Consider the following 19925-nt stretch of genomic DNA (forward strand, 5'->3'; position numbering starts at 1 on the left):
AATGCCATGTAATATACATGCCTGATTTACATTTTGCCAGTTGCCCCACTGATTGTCCAGGATCCAATCCAGGGTCACATGTGACATTCTGTTATCATGTTTCCTCAGTGCTCTAATTCTCAGTCTTTCTTTGTCTTTCATGACCTTGATACTGTTGAAGAGTACGGGACAGTTGTTTCGTAGAATATCCCTCAATTTGGGTATGGTTAATATCTCCTTATGATTTAATTTAGGGTATATATTGTTGGCAAGGAGTACTAAAAAAAAAAATGTGCAATACATGTCAAAAGGGCACAGGAACCAACTTGATTTCGCCCCAGGGGCCAAATCTGGGCCCGTCTGTGCAAGAAAATACATAATGATACTAGTTGACTTTAGCAATAGAATAAGATCAGAATCTATGGTCCTTATAGATATAAAGAAACAATTAACGGGGGAGAAAGGAAACCCTTCTTCATATTAGAAGTCTAACTGAAACATGTAAAAGGACTTAGGGAAATAGAAAATCATCAGTTGGCAAAATTCACAGTAATAATTATTTTAGGAAAAAAGGCCAATGAATTGGTGAATGAAAGTAGGGTGAAAAATAGGATGTCGGCCGTCATGAGCCATCGCCTCCCAAGGTATGTACTAATTACAACAAGAAAAAATAGTAACTTTGCAGAGAAGAAAGCTGGTAGACACTACCTATACGAGGTGATCAAAGATAATGTCACCAGTAATGGGAAAAAAGCAGCCTCATGTGTCTGTGGCATCTCTTAACCAAAAAGGTATCCTTTGCTAAAAGTAACTTTGAAGAAGAATCAGCTCCTTTTCTTTACCGTAGCTTCCCAGGCTACTTCCTTGACACTGGCACAGATCTTTTAATCTTTTAATCTCTTAATAATCCGTATTCTGTGAGACCCAGGCCCTTCTATATGTTCCTCCCCCCTTGTCTCTGGCCGTTGCCTTGCAAATGTGCGGCCTCACGCATGTGTGCCTGCAAAACTGCAGGCCCACGTGCAAGAGCCATTTACGACGAAGATCCTTCTGGAGGGGTGAAAAGGGGAAGGATTCTAGGACGGCCTCGTGGTGTCTGTTGGAGACAGCAGAATTCCCAATGCTGGAAACCAGTGGGGACCCGAACGGGCACTGCCCTGTTCAGGGGCCTGGAAATCAACGAGATGACCTCAAGTGAGTCCTGCTTTAGGAAAAGGAGTGGGCTCCAGCTGAGTTGAGCGGACCGGACCGCTGTGTTCCTCCTTAACCCTTTCTTACCCAACTGTGTCCATGGCAACCAAGCCCACGCCGAGAGACCCGTCTCCTGTGACAGCTTCATGTAGGACAAGTCTTACAGCCTCCCGAATTTCCCAGTTTACATAAACTTCAGGTTAGAGACCCCCTCAGGACCCAGCGTCTGCTCCTTCCCAGTCAGCCCGTGGTGTGATAATGATGCTGTCCCCCGTGGGAGGCATCCCAAGCTGCTCTCGTCCTCACCGTCATCCTGGCGTCTGTGCACATGTCACCTGTTCAACCCCAGGAACAGGAGACGCGCAGAGGTTCAGGAAAGCCCGCGACATGCCTGGCCCACCACGTTGCTGCGCCTCCAGACCTGCCAGGACCCCAAAGGGGAGGACATCGCAAGCCACCCCCTAGAAAGGAAGGTTCAGAAGAAGCATTTTCGGAGAAGCTGCAAAAGGCAGAATTGGGCAGAAAGGGGAAAGAGACTGAGTATGTAATTGGGAAGAAAAATTTAGGAAGGTTCAAGGGGGTCTAGAGCTCAGGTGACAGAGGTCTCCACTCCAAGTGGGTACGTTGGTCGGCGAGGGCCGCGGGGACAGAGCACCCCCAGCCGGGTGGCTTCAACAACAGAAACGAATTGTGTCACGGTTCTGGAGGCTGGAGTCCCGGGTCCAGGTGCTGGAGGTGGGCTCCCTCTCAGGGCCGTGAGGAAAATCTGCTCCGTGCCCCCTCCCCTAGCTTCTGGGGGCTTGTGGTGTCCTTGGCCTGTAGACACATCGTCTACATCTCCGCTTGCATCTTCTCATGACCTTCCTTCTTGTGTCTGTCTCTATTTTTTTTTTTTTTATTTGTTTAAATAAGGATTTCAGCCATATTGGATTAGGGCCCACACTAGCGACCTCATTTGAACCCGATTGCCTCTGGAAAGTACCTGTCTCCAAATACGTCACTTCCTGAGGTAACAGGAGCTACGGTTTTAACTTGAATTTGAGGAGGATAAAATTCAACACATAACAGAGCATTGCAGTAAATAAACCCTCATTGGATGAGCGACTACTGAATATGTGCTGTGCTAGCCTTGGAAGTTATCGCGTGGATAGGCGAGGTCTGGGAGGGGAGGCAGGGGCTGCAGCCTCTCACTGCAAAGCCCCAGCCTATCCCTCAACATGAGCCACCTGGAAGAGGCTGGAATCTGCTTGTCCTGCAGGCCACTCTGCTTCCTCCAAAGAGCCTAAGACAGAAAGTTCTAATCTACACCCTTTGCTTTTGTCTCCCGTTTCGAAAGAGGGTAGCGCCAGGGACCTAGGTCTTGACACCTAGTGAGGACACTTACCTCAGGCCAGGGACCAGAACAGATGATCCATATCCTAGTTCTGGGAGTATTAATAATAACAGTTAGGCTCGACTGTGCCCCAGGACCTTTGCGTATCAACTCATCCTAACAATCCTTCAAGATACCTACAGTTATCTTCATTTAAGAGTTGAGGAAACAGTGCTTTGGGAAGTAAATAATTTGCCCAAAGTCACCCATTTGGTTAGTGGCAGAGCAAACTCAAAACCAGGACCTTCCGACTCCAGAATGCAGACTTTCCCCACCACACATACCGCCTGTTTTGGTCAGAGGGATAAAGGGATCTTCCCTGGCTATACACTTTTCCACCTCACTCCACCCCAAGTGTACCAAAAATATCTTGGCATTCTCTTGGAAGGCCTCAAGAGATGCCAGAAAAACTGGGAGCACTGGCTACCCTTTGTGTTGAGCCTTAAAATAACCTGTCTTCCTACACATAATTAGGTCTACACTTGATCCTATGAATGGTGAGGGGGCAGGAAGTGCATTTTGGGGTTGTGTTTAAACTTAGGGTGACTCCTTCTTACCTGTACGGGATGGATGTGACTTTCATTATGTATGTTTATGAGAGTTATCAGACTTGATTTCATTGGTTTCTGATGGTGCCTGTCAGCGGGATGGTGGCTGAGATGAAAGTAGGAAATTACCGAGCCTGGTAGTTCTTTCTTTCCAAGCATCTCAGCTGGATGAGAGCCCAGAGGATGGAGGCCAGGTGGCTTGCACCTGTGGGTGACAGTAGAGATCACGGTGAAGAATAAACAAAGCTGGCTTGAAATGCCAGGGACCCATCTCCAGTGTTGGGGTCCTCAGGGATTGACCAGGAACCCGTCACCGTCTGGGTACCAGAGAATATCCCTGTGTGTGTCTGAAGTCACCTGCCATGTTGCCCCGTAAGGGCACACTGGTGCCAGGCTGTAGGGATGCTGGTTTTGCAGTCATCTCTCCACTGACCACATCGTAGATTTTACTTTGTGAATATTTCAGTGTCACTGGCGTACCCAGTCCCCTCACTGGCTCACGCTCAGGGAGGACAAATTCTCTTTAACACTGTCTTAAGTGTGTGTACCTGGGAAAGAAAAGCGAATGTAGAAAACCATGTACATCCTCTCTAAAACCAAGCCTAAGTAATAGTTGAGACAATATTTGTCTGAGATGATCCATTGTTCTTGCATTCCTTCTGTTCTCCATTTGCCCAAATAATTTAAAGTAGGTTTCCCCCCGCCCCGCCCACCCTGGACTCTTCTGTTGTGAATGCATTTGTGAAGTTGTTCAGGGAGTTGGACATTTACAAGCATTTATCTGTAAGGCTGCACCAAATCTCTGCAGGAAAGGCCAAAAGCCACCTGCCCAGGGCCAGGAAGACTCGCTGCAAAGTTCCTAACAAATAAATAAATACGTCAGCCAGCTTTCCTGAGAAACGAGTCAGCGCTCTGATCTCCCCGTTCATTTATTTGCAGGCCTCATTAATATAACATCACTGCAACAAACAGCTAACGGGGGACGGTGTCAGGATGAATAATGGAGTTACTCTGCTGAGATAACAATTAGGCTTTGAATGTACTATCAGCTAAGACAGAGCCAGCAAGGATTCACGCCGGGTAGGAGAGCTGGTGCCACCGAGGCCAGAGACTCAGAGCTATCAGCTGGGCTCTGGCCTACCGTGAAGAGTGTGCACACTCACATGCACACGCGTGCTTACGCACACACACACACACACCGAAGTTGGAAAAGGATGTGACGACTTGCCGTCTTGCATCCAGCTTCCAGGTGTCTCTGGCCAAGAGCCCAGAGGCCATCAAAATCTTTAGGCACAAAGTTGGCCCCACTGCCCTCGAAAGTCAGGAAAACTCTAAGCAACAGGAAAGGAGTAAGTGGATTAGCCAGGAGAGGATTAGCTGTCTATATACCCCCGATGTGTCCTCACTGGCTTGTCCTGATTAGGGGGCCACTTGGGGCAGAACCCTCTTGATCCCCGTCTCAGACACAGGAATTTTTAATACAAAGCAGGTCCGTCAGTTGGGGGTGGTCCCTCCTGGAGCAACTTCTCTGGGACCCCCCCCCCCCCCCCCCCCCCCCCCGGGCTGCTCTGGGAGATTCTGATGTCACTCTCTCCCATGTCCTCTTAAGGACCCAGTCTAGGGTGCTGACAGCCTGCTGGAGACCTGCAAAGCGCTGGACTGGCCCAGGGGAGAGGCAGCCGACACCATGCTGGGCCATCTCTACAGCAACCAGCCACTTCTCTGGACTCCAGCTAGCCTGGCTTCTGCCCAGATTTCTTCATCATAAAATAGCAATAAGAAAAATAATAGCTAACTTTCACTGAACGCTTATCTGCCGCTCAGAACTGCACTTAGCACCTTACGTTATCTCGTGTAGACCTTACGACAACCTACGAGGTAGGAGCTTTAGCCCCATTTTACAGATGAGGAAACCAAGGCACTGTGAGGGGTGACAACTTTAGCAAAGTCACGCTGCTACAAAGTTCTAGAACCAGCAGTTAACCTTCAGCTACTTGGCTCTAGAGGCCCCACGTGTGACCCGTATACTCTTTTTCCTGGGCTCACTTAGGAAAACAGAACTCTCAGTCCACGGGGCAGGAGGGGGGAAAGGGGCTGGCACCCAGCTCTTTATCCAGCCTGCTGCAGAGATGGAAAGAAAGCCAGTGGTCCCCATGCCTGGCATCACGTGGAGAGGCTGAACGTGAATGGGCCCGGGGCAAGGTGACGAAGGGGCAGGGCCCAAGGGGGCGTGTGCACATTCGCAGGGGCAGGGACAGAGAAGAGGGAGGGGGAAGCTCCCAGAAGCTCAGAGACAAGGCAGTGACCAGCAGAGCCAGGGGCAGAGCTTCTTGGAAAGCAGCAAGCTCTGGCCTGAGCCAAGGGGGAGGGGCTGGGGGACCTCAGCAGAGGGAAACCCACGAGCAGGCTAGGGCGTGAGTGCCCACCGCTGATGACCCAGGGGTCTCTTCCCGGACAAGAAGGGGTCATCCTGTCACCCCTCGAACCCCTAGCCCGCAGGAGCCCCCAGCTCCGCCCTCCGGAGTGGCCCCAGCGGCACTCCCCGGGCTGCCAAGCCCTGAGGCCTGGGGCACCTCGCTCTCCGCTCCCCGGCGCAGCCCCTTGGAGCTCCCCAGCTGTAATTAATCGGCTGCATCTGCCGTCGCCCTTGGGCGGCTTTGTGGCACAGTTCCCTCCGAACCTTCAATTAGTGGCTGTGAGAATCAGGGCAAGGGGAGCGTCGCGGCGGCTGCTTTCCAGGTCACGGCACCCACGGTGGAAAACAAACATGTCGCAGTCTGGCAGGAGCCCAGATTCGGCTGGGGTGCTCTGGAGCTCGGTGGGGCTCAGTCGGGCTGTGCGGCTGGCAGGTGGGGTCTGGGTGGGTGCGGAGGTGGCTCCCCAACAAGAGGCGCCGGGAGGCTTTGAGAGGGCCCAGCGGGAGACTGGGAACCCCCCTACGATGAGCACACGCCAGCCACATCCCACATCCCACTGCCGGCTCATCCTGGCTTGCTATCAGCGGATAGAGTACTTGGCTTAGATGTGGACCAGTCACCTGTATACCCGGGCACGGTCGGGGACTGCTTCCGGGGCACTGCGTAAGGCTGCTGGACTGAGCCCTCTGCCCAAACACCTTTCCCACATTCTCCTTCTGAATGCTGCACAGAGACAAACTTCTCATCCTACAATGGGCTAAAAGGCCAGTACTCTTAAGGCAAGGTAATAATACAACTTAAGTTCCCATTAAGATGCAAATAAAGGTTTCTTTAGGGAGAAGAGACTAGCAGGGTGAGAGGTACCTAAAATAGGGGAAGGGACCCCAGGGAGGGGGAACAGAAAAGACACCTGGGAAAGAGACCAAGGTTTCCCCTCCCTCTGGGATTTGCCCAGGGCTGGCCTGGTTAATGGTGTATGTGACAAGCGGAGGGAAGTCACCTGCGCAGGCCCTCCTTACTACACACCCGGCAGGCCTTTGCTCAAGCCACAAGCCTACTTTGGGTCATTACACTCTCAGAGGATGCCTGGACGTCCAAGGGTCCAAAGGAAAGCAGCTGAAATGATCAAAGGGTTTAGAAAACAAGATCTTCCAACAAAGGGCTAACAGAATTACAGAAGCACAGGCCAGGGGTGACTTAATTGCTGTCTTCAGTATCTGAAAGATGTCTGATGAGGAGGCAGCTGTTCAGTCCTCCGTTCAATGAGGAATCACACCAGAAATTGGCTTAAATTGAAGGAAGAGAGATTGCAGGAAGGACTTCTTGAGATTCCGTTACAATACTACATCACTCCCAAGCCGCACAGACACCTCCATTCTTCCAGCTGTCATTATAGAACACAGTTTGTCCTACAATCTGGCGGGACCAGCGTTTCCCAGTAACAGAGAACGGGGGATATTTACCGAAGGCTGCCATGTTGCAGGCCGTGTGCTAAGTGTCAGGTTGCTAAGCAAAAGTGAGACTGTCTCTGTCCCAAGATAGTTACTGTCTCATTGAGAAAAGAAGCAGCTTACAGCCCGGCGGGGCCATTACCTTCTTGGGCGTGTTCACGAAGGGCCGAGGGAGTGTAGGAGAAGGTGCTACTGAATCTGCCCGAGGGGGTCCGAGGAAGCATCACAGGGGCGCAACTTTTAGCAGAGTCTTGCAGGAGAGGTAGGCATTTGTCAGTGGACTTGCTGGACCGGCAGGGGGGATGGAACATCGCCTTTAGACCCTATGGGCCTGGGGATCCTTAGCTGTCCCCGGGAGCATACGAGATACGTAAGAGAACTAGAGTTCTGGGGAGGAGTGCACAGTGGGAGTCGGCACGGAACATAGGGGTGAGAGAACCCCCTTCACCCCCACCCAGCAAGAGCAACTTGCTTCTGGGCACATCGTTACCTCATCACCTACTTCTGAGGTCCACAGGCAAGAAGTCAGATTTCCTGTCCACGGTATAATATGGGTTGGAAAGCATGGGATTGAAGTGGTCCATATCTCAAGATCCCAGCTGATTTTACAGGTTCCCAGCTCCCCTCCCCATCGCTCCACACCCTCACTACCCACACTCACACACACTCGTACACATCCCAGACTGTCAAACCATTTGTTTGTGTGGGTGTCTCATTCAGAATTACTTTCCTGGAAGAATTCACTGAGTTCATTGTGAAATGCTGTGCCTACCCCAGAATGGCTGATTGCCAGGGGAAAAAGAAATGGCAAAGAGGGAGGGAAGAAAGAATGAAGACCATCCCAGACAGGGCCTGTGTCCTCCCCCAATTTATTCTGGGTGAAAGGGTGATGTCTGGCTCAGAGTCTGCTTCTGTGCAGGGCCCAGAGTCCACCAAAGCCAAGGTCCTGTCCTCAGCAGCATGGACAAGCTCAGGCTCTCTCCTGTCAGCCCCCGGGCAGCTCTCTCTACCCCCATCACTCCAGCATCTAAGCTCCCGGGTCCCTTTGGCCTCCTTCCAGAGGAACAGAAAAGATTCCCATCATCTCTAAGCTCCCTACCAACACCACCAATCCCATGTTTTTGTGATCTGAGAAGGCACAGGTGCAGGGGGAACACCAGGGAGGAAATTGCAATTGTCAAGACCCGCCCTCTAAAACCACTGTCTATTAGGGATTTTCCAGATGTTGTCTTCCTTAACCTTCAGAACATCCCTGTGAGGGGGAGCATTGTTATCTGTTTTCTGATAAGGACATGGAGATTGAGGGTCACATAGCTCATGCCTGTCAGAGGAAAAATTCAAATTCTAGTCTGTCTTACTCTCTCCCTGCACCGACGCTACCCAAGTCTCAGATGGGCTCTCTTCCCTGCCCCGCAGTAGCCAGCAGCCCAAGAGCCATCTGAAACCAGAAGCCAAGACCTGTGGATCTGGTCACCATCCCAGCCCTGTCTTGATTCCCCTCTGTCAGTGGGGGGGGATCTATCTAACTCCCACCCTGCCTTTTCACCCTCACCTCTGCTGGAGCCCCACTACTGCCTGATCTGGGAGGCCTTCCTTGTAGTTCTGCCAGCAGAGGACTCCACCAACCTGCCTCATTATAGACCCGTGTCATTCTCCCAAGAGAATCGAGCTCTGCAGATGCTACACTGACCATTCTGCAATCTAACGCTGCTTGGGAGAGAGAGCCTTTGTGGGCAATCTCCAGGGTAGACTTGGGACCCCGCTGCCTGGTCCGAAGTGGTACATATTTTTTTCATATAATTTATTGTCAAATTGGCTTCCATACCACACCAGTGCTCGTCCCCACAAGTGCCCTCCTCAAAGCCCATCCCCCATTTTCCCCCTCTCCCCCACACCCCCGAAGTGGTATCTTAAAAGATCCTGTTCACGTTCTCTCTGGAGAATACGTCATTTTCCACCAAGCCTCCCCTCTGTAGCTTCTCCCCAATACTTGGTCCTGGGAAAAACGAGGAAAATAGCATGCCTGGGTTTTTACCACCCCAGACCACCACACGGACATCAAGGCCCTTGTACTCATTCTCAGAGTCTCCTCGAAGCCCTCAGGTCGTTAGGGCACGTTTCCTGCAGGATACCTTTCTCTGCGCCTTTATGCCCTGAGCCCAGACCTCCACCTTGACTCACTCTGATTTTAAGCTGGCGGAGAGCAAGTGAGGTGCAAAGGCACGGAGATTTCTGAAGTGCATTGCGTGGACGGGAACCGCTGGTATCTGCGTAGAACATGGACATAGTATAAGAGAGCAGATGTGACTGAAGAATTAACGAAGATCAGAACCTGAAGGACAGGGGCACCTGGGTGGCTCAGTCAGTTAAGCATGTGACTCTGGCTAGGTCACGATCTTGTGGTTCATGAGCTCAGACTCTGTGCTCAGACAGCTCGGAACCTGGAGCCTGCTTCGGATCCTCTCTCTCTCTCTCTGTCAAAAGTAAACATTAAAAAATGTATATTAAAAAAAAAAAAAAAACCTTTAAGGACAAGTGCCAAGCCAGGAATTAGGGACTTTGCCTTAACAGTGGTCAGAGCCATTACAGGTTTTCAGAGCAAGCAACTAGTAACCTGCCCAAGTATGTGTTCGTGAAGGTCACCTGGTGGTAGGAGGAAGTTCGATCTAATGGGAGAACATGGAAACCCTCGCCGTTAGCGTGAGTGAGAGGTAGGGGACCTGTGCTCAACACCGACTCAGGAAGACAGAGCGGGGCACAGATTCCAAAGATGCCAGGGAGTAAGATCTCATAGTGCCTGGTGACTGTTATTTATTGTACGTGGTAGGGGAGGGAGAGGAATCCGTTGAAACCACTTGGAAGGTTCCTGGCTGGGTGCACAGTGATTCCATTAACCTTGAAAGAGAATCTGTGAGGATAATCAGGTTGGGGGTGGAAGGAGGAAAAATCAAGAGTTCATTTTTAGACATGGTGAAATTTGAGGTGCCTGAGGGACACACATGGGGAAGTAGAGATATCCAGTAGCAATTGGATATATGGATATGGAGCTCAGGAGAGAGGTCTGTGCCAACGATATAGATTTTGAAAGTCATCCCTAATGGAGACCTTGGGAATCCTTTTGCAAATCAAATGCTCACCACCTCATCTATGTTTGGAAAATCCTGACTTTAACACATCAGTTTTGTTCGAAGCAAGGAAGATATAAGCTATGTCCCTTGTAAGTCCTAGAACGGGGTGCTTACTTAGAGCCTTGACCCCTAACTCCTTTGCCACCTGCCCCAGGTGCTGGCAGCATGGTGCATAGCATATGCTATGTGGGAAAGAAGACCCCGGGGACCCAGTATTCCCCAGGTATTTGCCAATGACCTAGGAGGACTCTGATTCTCCACGTTCGGATTCCAGCAGCTGGTAAGCTAGCTTAGAAGTGATCAGGCTGGTGTCTCCACACCCCAGACTAGCTATCTCTTTGGCATGCGTCTTCATGCTAAGATTATAACACTTGCTAATGACAAAAAAAATAATAACAATAATAATAATCTTTCGTCTCTAAACAATATAAGCTGGCGTATGCCTCTGAGCAGCTCTGTGTTGGCAAATGGATCCTGCAAACCCCTCCAAGTGACCCTGGTCATGTCTCGGACCCCAGCCCTTGAATGTCAGAAGGGGACACTGCAGCGACTTACCAGCTGAAGAAAGCGGCCTCGCAGAAGCTGCCAATGCCGCCAACTATCCACAATCCAATCCCCATGCACTACCTGCAAGATGGAAATATTTTTAGCTTTTCCAGAAAGATTTCGTTTCACAGTTTTTCTGAAAGGTTGTAATTAACTGCAGCGAGCAAAAGAATGTATTTTTAAAAATAAAAGTGGGGGAAGGAGCGCAAACCAATCCCCACAGTTTTGCCAGTTACTTTTGGTAGGTGGGTTCTTGTCCTCCAGGTGGCTGGGGGAGGGGTGAGAGGAGCCAGTGGGGCTCATTCAAGTGGATCAAAGGAGAACCCCAGCAGTCAGATTTGCTCAAAGCAAATTCTTTCCTACTGATGTCTCCTGCAGGGGCATGGAAACATCCCCTTCCCTGGTCCTCATTAACAAGGGTCCATCTCACAGAGCCCGGGAGGCCCAGGTTGCAGAGGAAACGGCACGGGGGAGGGTGCAACAGACAAGATCCGGTTCTGGTTAATTTCAGAATCCCCAGGGACAGGAAGGCTGTGGGGCTACCTGTTCCTCCTGCCAGCTTCTCTCTCTCCAAATTGTTCTTCTTCCCCCCACTCACGCCCAACACACAGAGATGCCTCTGAGCTGCCTCCACTATCCCACCCTTGATTCGTTTCATGAATCTTGTTTATTTTTATTCCTAAGGTGGGATATTTTATTCCCAGAAAAGGGAGTGAGAGCCTCAGACAAGGTGACTTGGGTGAAATGGGCCCTCCAATGAGAGAGTTCCTCCCCCCAGGGAGGGAAGGAGGCTCCACCATGTGAGAACTGAAGAAGAGGGTGGGGGTCAGGAAGTCTGAGTTCGAATCCTGACTGTGCAGCCAACTTCCCGAGAGCCCAGGAGTGGGCCTGGCAGAGAGGGAGGCCTGTTCCAGTCCTCCTACCGACGATCGTGTCTTCTCTGCCCACTGTCACCTGGGGATTCACGGCCAAGATGGTTGTACAACTCATGGTGCCCACATCACAGGAAGAGCGCAGTGCCCCTTTGGGGAACAGAGAGGAGGGAAAAGTCTCCAGAACCTTTTATAGCATTTCATTGTATTGACTTGTCATCTCTGCCCCAGGGCACACTGGCTCCACTGGGTGTCCCACCAGGATGAACAGGGTTTAATGGGAGGCTCCCAGTGGGGCTCAAGCACAGAAAGTCCCGGGCTGCAACTCTGCCCAGACGCTCCCTCCATCTGGGAGATTCTGGTAGACTCTTGGCCTTGACCAACCCACCCTTCCCTCTCTCCTTCCCTCCCTGTCTTGCCTTTCTTACAGTGTAGTGAAAAGAGCCTTGGACTTTTTTTTATAACTGTATGTATAAGTTGTACGAGAATCTGCGTATAAGATACTCTGAGCCTGCTTCCAGTGATTGAGTTCACTTCTAATTTCCTCCTCCTTCAGATAACTGTGGACCACAAAGGATAAACTTACTCGCTGGGATCTATCTGTTCTGTCCCAAAGAGCGGCATTTTTCCAAGAGCCTGATCTAATCCCAGAGAGAAATTTACACCTTGGGAGAGCCTGATTCTGCCGTTGGGCCCGAGCAAAATGAGACAGCATTTGGTGACTGAATTAGGAAATGAATAACTAGATACATGATCCTCGTTAATGAGAAGCCAGGAAAATTTGGGAGATCCTAAAGTTATCTTTTTCATGGTTCTGCCATGCATCCTGGGCTGTGTTTTTGCAGCCCATGTCCGACACACTTTCCATCTTGAATCTTACCCCTGAAGCAGCACCTAATCTTGGACTCCTCTGGACTCCCACAGCTTCCCTCCGAATCTACCTTATCACTGTGTGCGTGCCCTGCATCAGGGAGCGTTATGTATGGCTCCCTTTTTATCTCTTCCTCCTGGACCAGAAGTTCCTGGAGGGCAAGTTTCCTGATGTCCTGTGTATTCACCATTACCCCTATGGTGCCTAGCCTGTAGGGGTGGCAGTAATAGCACGTGACAATTACAAAGCCCTCCCTGGTTTACAAAAAGGGCCTCCTCTGTGGCCCAGCAGGTTTGTGACCCATTTCCCTCCCGCAGATTTTGACGGTGTCTGGACCACCTGAAGGAGGGACTCGAGTGACCATCCATGGCGTGAACCTGGGCCTGGACTTCTCTGAGATCGCCCACCACGTGCAGGTGGCTGGGGTGCCGTGCACCCCCCTGCCAGGGGATTACATCATCGCTGAGCAGTGAGTCCAGCCCGCTCTGGCCCGCCCTTTTCCCATGGAGCTTCAGGGTAGGGGCCGCCCCTTTCCCTTTTCTGGGACTTCTCCAAGATTCCCTCCCACCCTTCTGCTCCCATGGACCCTGCCCCCAAAAGCCTTCCCTGGGCCCTCTTCTACCCCACCTCCACTTTCAAAGGCTCCTATGTGTGTGATTCCCTGTCCCCTGGCTCCTGTGGCATCAGAACTCCTAGCACAACACTGTCTCTCATTCAGTCTTCACCTGCCCTGGCCACCGAGCCACGTTCCCAGCCAGCCCAGGTTCCTCCTCGGTCTCCCTGCCCCTCCGCTGCCAGCCCCCATTGGAATGCATCCCGCACAGTGGGCTGCGGGCAACAATTTGTTTGGCTCATGGGGCTCTGACAGCAGCTTAATCCGAGCAGGGCCTCCGCCGGAGCAAATTCATTTATTTCACTAAGGGAAATGTCAGCTGGAAATTAGAAAATAGGCATGTAGCCGCGGACAGGCGAACGGGGCTCCAGGAGTGACATATGTTCCAATTTGGGGTGTTCATTTGGCAGTGGTGACCACTGTGGAGTTGGTGGGCGGGAGATGGGCACAAAACTGGGGGCAGGAGCCTGGAAGGAGGGATGCTCCCCCCACCCCAATCCCAAAGAGAGACGGAAGGGAGATCATTCTGGATGATTTGTCATGTAAAGTGGGGTCAAGTCTCCCTAGTCCTGCTGAGAACACAGCTGTGCTGTGCGAGGGGGAGGGGTGTGAGGAGGGAGGCCCAGAGCAGGGCTTGTGGGAGGGGCTTCTCTGCCCTAGCTCCACCCCCCTGCAGCCCCAGGCCCTCCCCCTGACCTGCCCAGACCCAGCCTTTAGTAACCACCAGAAAAATGACATCACTTTCTCTTCTGTCAGCCCTTGCCCCTTCTCATCCATTTTCTCATTTTTAATTGGAAAGGACTCAGAGGTGGATACTGTTATCTCCCTTTACAAAGCAGGAGAAGGCAAAAGGCTTGGGGAAGTGAAATGACTTCCCCAGTTCACTCAGTGCACAAGTGGCCAAGGCAGAGCTGGAACCCGAGTCTCCTAACTTCCACTCCAGGTCTCCCTGTCTCATAAGAGTGGATAGGGCAAGACTCCCGGACAAGAATGGCCTGAAAATGTCATGATCCTCTGGGGTCAGGGGCCACGATTCCGGTGTGGGCCCAGAGCAGGGTCAGAGTCAGAGGAGTGACTTCCCAGGCTTTGAGGACCCCATTGATGTCCGCTCACCACCTCGGGGGAGAAGGAGCCGTTCTAATCCTTCAGACCGGCTCCTCCCCTGACAACCTTCTCCCTGCAAGGGCTGAATCTTGGAGGGAGGACTGGCTGGGGCTACAGGAAAGAGATGAGGGAGAGAAGAGGGAAACTACAGAGGCTGTGGAGCCAGAGAGGAGGTGGACGCATCTGGGGCAGGAGGCGGGACAGTCTGTGGAGTCCTTCCGGGTCAGAGCCCTGCCAGGCTGGGCGAGACCCTCGGTGCCACCTACCCCGAATCCACCTTGGCTTTAAGGACCTGCCCTGGGCCTCCAGACAGAAGTCAAGTCTCCAACTTGGTGAGATGCCACAGGACTCCAAAGGAAAGGGTTTGGGGGACCACTGGGTATGGCTTTGAGCTGAGAAGTGCAAACTCTTGGGCAGCTGGACACGGAGAGCTCATGATATTTGGAATTCAAACGTGTTCTAGTCCTGCCTGCTCTACTGACCAGCCCTGAGGCCTTAGCAGACTGTCAGTCTCTCTGACCTTCATCAACCTCATGGAAATCGTGATTCCTACGGTACGGGTTTTGGGGGGAAATTCAGTAAGATGAGAAAATGGAGACTGCGATGTACCATAGGAATGTGAGGAAGTATTCTATCTTTGGAATCAAATGCACCACCCTCACCCAGGGCCAGGGGGGAAAACGCCCGTAGAATCCACAAGTGAGGCTATGCAGGGAGCCCAGGGAGGTGACCGGTCGAGGTTGGTGGCCCGGCACTCCAGAAAACCAACGCTGCCTTCGTGTGGGGCGCGGTGTGGGCAGGAGGGAGCAGGCCCTCCACACCTCAGTTGGTACAGCCCTGGTTTCCAGCCTCCCCAGGCTCCTTACCACTCTCGAGGCTTCAGAGTTTGTTAGCATCATTAAAGCCTCCCGCCCGGGCAGGCAGCAGCAGGCATGATCGTTACAGATGTCCGGGAGAGATGAATTTGGCTACACGGGCCAGTGCAGTGTCCCGGGTGCAGGCAGGGTTAGCGGGCACAGTAATGGCCCGCCATATGCTTGTGCCACACCATCTATCACTCAGCAATTAGGTTAATGTTGGTTAAAAGGCCCCGCTTAGTCCTGCAATCAGCACCCCACCGGTCTGTGGAGGGCCGGATGATCCCATCACAGGACGTTTCCTGGGTGATAAGACTCAGGTGGGGGCCGAAGCTCCCCACCCCCAGGGGTGCACGCTTGTGCGGAGAAAGGCACCATCCCTGCCGGTCTGTGGGAGGTGGTACAGTGTGCGGGATGAGGACACCACCGGGCTGGGTGCCAGGAGCTCAGCTATTGGGGAACCGGGTGACTTGGGGCAAATCACTTTGCTCCCAGATTCTCAAAAGTCTCATCCGGGGAATGGAGAAATGGAGAAATAGACATCCTTAGGATGTCAGAGGAGGAAACTGTATGCCCCAGGGAACCACACTTCCCACCGTTAGAAAGCCTGTCGGTGTCACTAATGTGTCCCCAGAAGCTCCCTGTCAACCAGGGAGGAGTAGAACCTCCAAATGTTGAACGTGGATAGTTGTTTAGTCAGGCCCCTCATTTTGCAAGAGAAAAATGTCGGCATCCCCAGCTGTCATCTCCTTATAATATACTGGGGATCCTAGAGCCACCAGAGACACCAGGAAGAGGCCAGGAAGGCAGGAGGCCCCCAGAAATCAAACCACAGGAACTTTGCCAACGCGTAAGGCTTGAAGGAGGAAGTGGTGCACACACTGCTGTCTGTGGTCATCGACACCCGGGAAGGTAGGGGGCACCTCCCAACACCCCAGCAACCTCAACTGCACCCCGACATTGCTGCCACGTCCACCCTGTCCCCTCCCCAAAATACATAGAAAGCATTCCATTAATTCTGCAAGCAGTAGAGCAGAATGGTCAAAGGCTCAAGCTTTGGAGTCAGGTTGACCTGGATTTGAACCGTGGCTCTGCCGCTGTGGCCGTGGACAAGTCACGTGGCATCTCTGAGCCTTGGTTTCATTGCCCATAAAATGGAGCTAATAGGACCGCCCTGCAGGGGAGCTCGAGATGACACGAGAGCCTATCTTGTACAGTGCCTGCTGTGATCACAGCTCAGTAAATTGTAGCTCTTATTATTATTAAGGTCCCCAATCTGCCATGGCCCGACCATCATTCCTCGGTATAACCCTTTTTACTCCCAGCAGCCTCCCCTGCTTCTTCCTTACCTTTCTCTCTCCCTGAGCTCAGACAACAAATGATACAATTGTATTCTGTATCTTCCAACCTTCAGTGCCAGCACCGGGCGGGGGAGGGGGGTGGACCGGGAATAAAAGGAGGGAGAGTGAGAGGTCATTGGGGTTCTTCCGCGTGCTTCTCAACTCCTTAGGATTCTCTCCCAGTTCTTCCTTACCACCCCAAACCCTTTGCTACAGCCCACAGCTTCCCCCTGCCCGCTTCCCACTCACAGGTGAAGGTGAACCTCATTCCATGGGTGGGGAGAGGCATCAGTCACAGTGCCAAGGAAGGGAACCCAGCGTAGTGCTCTGGCACCTTGCTGCAGCCTACCCCTGCCCCCCTTGCATCATGCCCTTCGCGGTGGGGCATTCAGGGCCAACCGCGGGCGCTCAGCCTTGGACACTTGGGCAGTACTCCTCTCGCATCTGTCCCCCTTCTCCCAGGTCCCTGATATGTAAAGCTTATGTTTTGGGACATAAGGAAATGTTCTAGAAAAGACGGTGCACCAAAGGGTTCTAGGCCATTGTTCACACCCTACAGAGACAGCTGAATGGGCCATTCTAGGCCTTCTCCTCTCCTGCACAGACCCCTGGGTCCCAGGAGGAAAAAGTAGGCCCATGGCTTTCACAGGTTGTCATATCTCCTCCCTCCGTGATATCAAGCCTACCATGATCTCTTCTTCCTCCTTTCTTCTGGAGGATGACTGTAGCACAGAGTGTCCAGGGGGTGGTGAGGGAGGGACGAGAGGAGGAAAGAGATTTATCTGGTCCCCCTTCTTCTTTGTCCTCCTCTTCTCCTGCAATGGATGACAGATTCTCCTCTGAAGCATCTCAGGAGTACAGGGCATATGGTTTGCAGGACGGCAGGGACCCCAAACAGGTGCAGGCACTAGGGCCCAGGAAACGGGATGAGAGATTTGTTACTCCGAGCAGGTAGTAGCCTGAAAATAACCACACACAGTACCTTAAATTAAGCTTCTCAAATGCTCTGCTAATGAGGTTTAAGAAGACAGTTCTGTGTAAAATACTAATTGATCATCCCTATCAGCTTTACTCTGGGTTCGTAATTAATTTATTTATTCATGGAGGAAGGGAAGGGAGACTACCCTTCCATGCGCATTCAGTACTTTCTTGTTGAATCTAATATGCTAAACGTGATAAGACAGTTATTGCATGTTAAGTAAATATTCACCAGGAGTCAAAGTACTTATTTGGGATTAACTGTTATGAAGGAGGTGGAGATCTGCGGCATGGCGTGTGTGCGAGCGTGCGGTGTGTTTGTTTAATGCAAGTTTTATTACATCGAAATGAAATCTCTGTTTAGTTACCTTCCTTCCTGGAGAAGCCGTGGCGATAAGCGCCTCCCAGCTAGACGCGGATCTACCCCCATGGTGCCGGCGTAATGCTGGGAATTAGTGCACCGGGGTCTGTTTTCCTGCCTCCCCGCTAAGCAAACCTATCGGGGGCACCAGACTGCTCCGAACTCTTATGCGGTGTTGGGAGGAAACGAAAGTCCTTTCTTCCGTCCTTGGGTTCTCTTTTGCGGAGCCTCATGGGACCCCGTGCCTTCTAATTCCAAGCGAGAGAGCCCCCCGAGAACCTGATTTCTTCAGTCTCTCCCGTGTCCTCCAGCTGCCCGCCCTTTCGAGAAGGCTGCTGTGGCCAAGGCAACCAGTGTCTAAATGTGCTTGTTGTAACTGATCTCAGGCACCAGGGAGGTCATCACTGGGGGTATTGATCTGCACTTCATGAGAGAAAACACTGTATCCCCCTCTTGCCTCCAGCTACCCAGCCTCTTAATGTGAGACGTGACTTCCAACCCCACGGCTGGTTCGCTGCCTCGCCCACCAGCTTAGGGCGCTCAGACTTTGATTAAGTGGGAGTCCACTGTCAACTGCTGTCCTAATGAACTCATCCGCCATCCACCCCTGCTGCTGCGGAGGGACTCGGCTCCTCCCTTTGGCCGGGAGCTCCTGGTTTGGGCGTTCACTATCTCATCAGATTATCTATTCCCTTTTTAAACCTCACTGTAGGAAACAAACCACTTTGGCAAACAGGCCCTCACTCACTCCTTTAGGGTGAGTTGCCATTTTGGCTTGTCACACAGGAAGGAACACGAAATTACTGCCCCTGGGTGTCCCTGTTGGACATTGGGTTTTATCCCACAAATACTAGGTAACTACCCCGTGCTAGGGACCTCAGAGGCACTGGGAATACAGGTCGATTCCGAGAATTAAGCAGCATAGCATTTGGAGGCACTCCGGACTTTAGAGGTGATCTCATTCGGCTTCTCACTCTACAGATGAGAGGCTGAAGCCCAGAAAGGGAAAGCACTTTCCCCGAGGTCACACAGCTAGATGGGTGAGCAAGCTGAGTCTTGGTACAGCACCAGTGCAAGTGTGTGATGAGTCATTCGTTGGGACAGGGGTGGGGGTGTGGGGGGCACGGGGGAGGTAAGATGAGAAGGATAGGCAGGGATGTGGGCTGTGGCCAGGCCTCTCACGGGAAGATTTGCTCTCTCCTCAGGATCGTCTGTGAGATGGGCCATGCCCTCGTGGGAACCACCTCCGGGCCTGTACGCCTATGCATTGGCGAGTGTAAGCCAGAGTTCATGACCAAGTCCCATCAACAGTATACCTTTGTGGTGAGTATTGGGCTACGGGGCTCCCAGCCTGTTCTAGGCTTCTCCCACAAAGGCCCCACACCCCCCCTCAAGCCGGGGGTAGGATGGATGTGTGACTGATGATGCTATGAGAGTCTCAGAGAGTCACAGGCCAGAATTCTAAATAAGGCAAGATCAGGTCTTTCTTAGAAAGTGGATCCTACCCGTAAGGGAGGGAGGGGGCCACCGCTTGTCCTGCCAGTGTGATATCTTAGTCTCATTCCAGCCTAATGAGGACAGATCCCCTGAGGGACCTAATTAAAAAGGTCTATATTTATCCACATGCTTTGTTTTCTGCCAAGGCTATCACAAGTGGGAGTTTAGAGAAGTCACTTCAAATCCTGCAGAGACATGTGTCTGTGGCAGGACCATGGGAGCAGGGGGTACTGAGTGAGTTGCTCTGTGTGATGGTGTGGTTAGGCACACCGATGCACACTCACAGCTGAAGACATCTCTTCGCGCTCGGGCGGCGGGTAGTAGAATCATGACAACTTTCTCGAAGGCCGGCACTGTATTCCTGCTGAATCGATAGCGTGCTTCTGGGGCCTTGGAATCTGCTGGGGCTACCTTCCTGCTGAATCAGTAACTTGCTTCTGGGGCTCTGGAGTCCCTTTGCTGACACTTTTCTATATTGCCACATTGAGTTCTTCATTAAAAAGTGTTAACACCAGCAGATGGGGTCAAACCAGCCTTGCTAAGAGTTTTGAAAAAATCATTAGACCACAACATTTTATTCTCTCTAAAGCATTTTACTGCTTGTTTTAGGTTTTCCAGGCTCTGCCTTCTTATCTTGGCATCTCTGTCCGTTTCTCGTAGTCGTCTTTTCCTCAGATTGGAGAGTACCATTGTCTGCCTGCCACCGGCTTCCCCTATCTTCAACGCAGGACAGACAGGGTCTCTTGTGAACAGCAAACATAGAAAGATGCGGGGGGGGGGGGGGGGGGGGGGGGGGGGGG

At 52.0% G+C, this 19925-nt stretch overlaps 1 protein-coding gene across 1 annotated transcript in view; it reads left to right on the forward strand.

Annotated features, from left to right (window-relative positions):
- Nucleotides 1-19925, forward strand: part of PLXNA2 (plexin A2) — a 113278-nt gene that overhangs the window by 64607 nt on the left and 28746 nt on the right. Inside the window, exons 10-11 of the mRNA XM_049634232.1 lie at nt 12693-12844; nt 18834-18951. Of these exons, the coding sequence (XP_049490189.1) occupies nt 12693-12844; nt 18834-18951 (270 nt within the window). The remainder of the gene's footprint in view (nt 1-12692; nt 12845-18833; nt 18952-19925) is intronic.

This window comes from Panthera uncia, chromosome F1 (assembly GCF_023721935.1).
Source record: "Panthera uncia isolate 11264 chromosome F1, Puncia_PCG_1.0, whole genome shotgun sequence".
In the NCBI taxonomy this organism is placed as follows: Eukaryota; Metazoa; Chordata; class Mammalia; order Carnivora; family Felidae; genus Panthera; species Panthera uncia.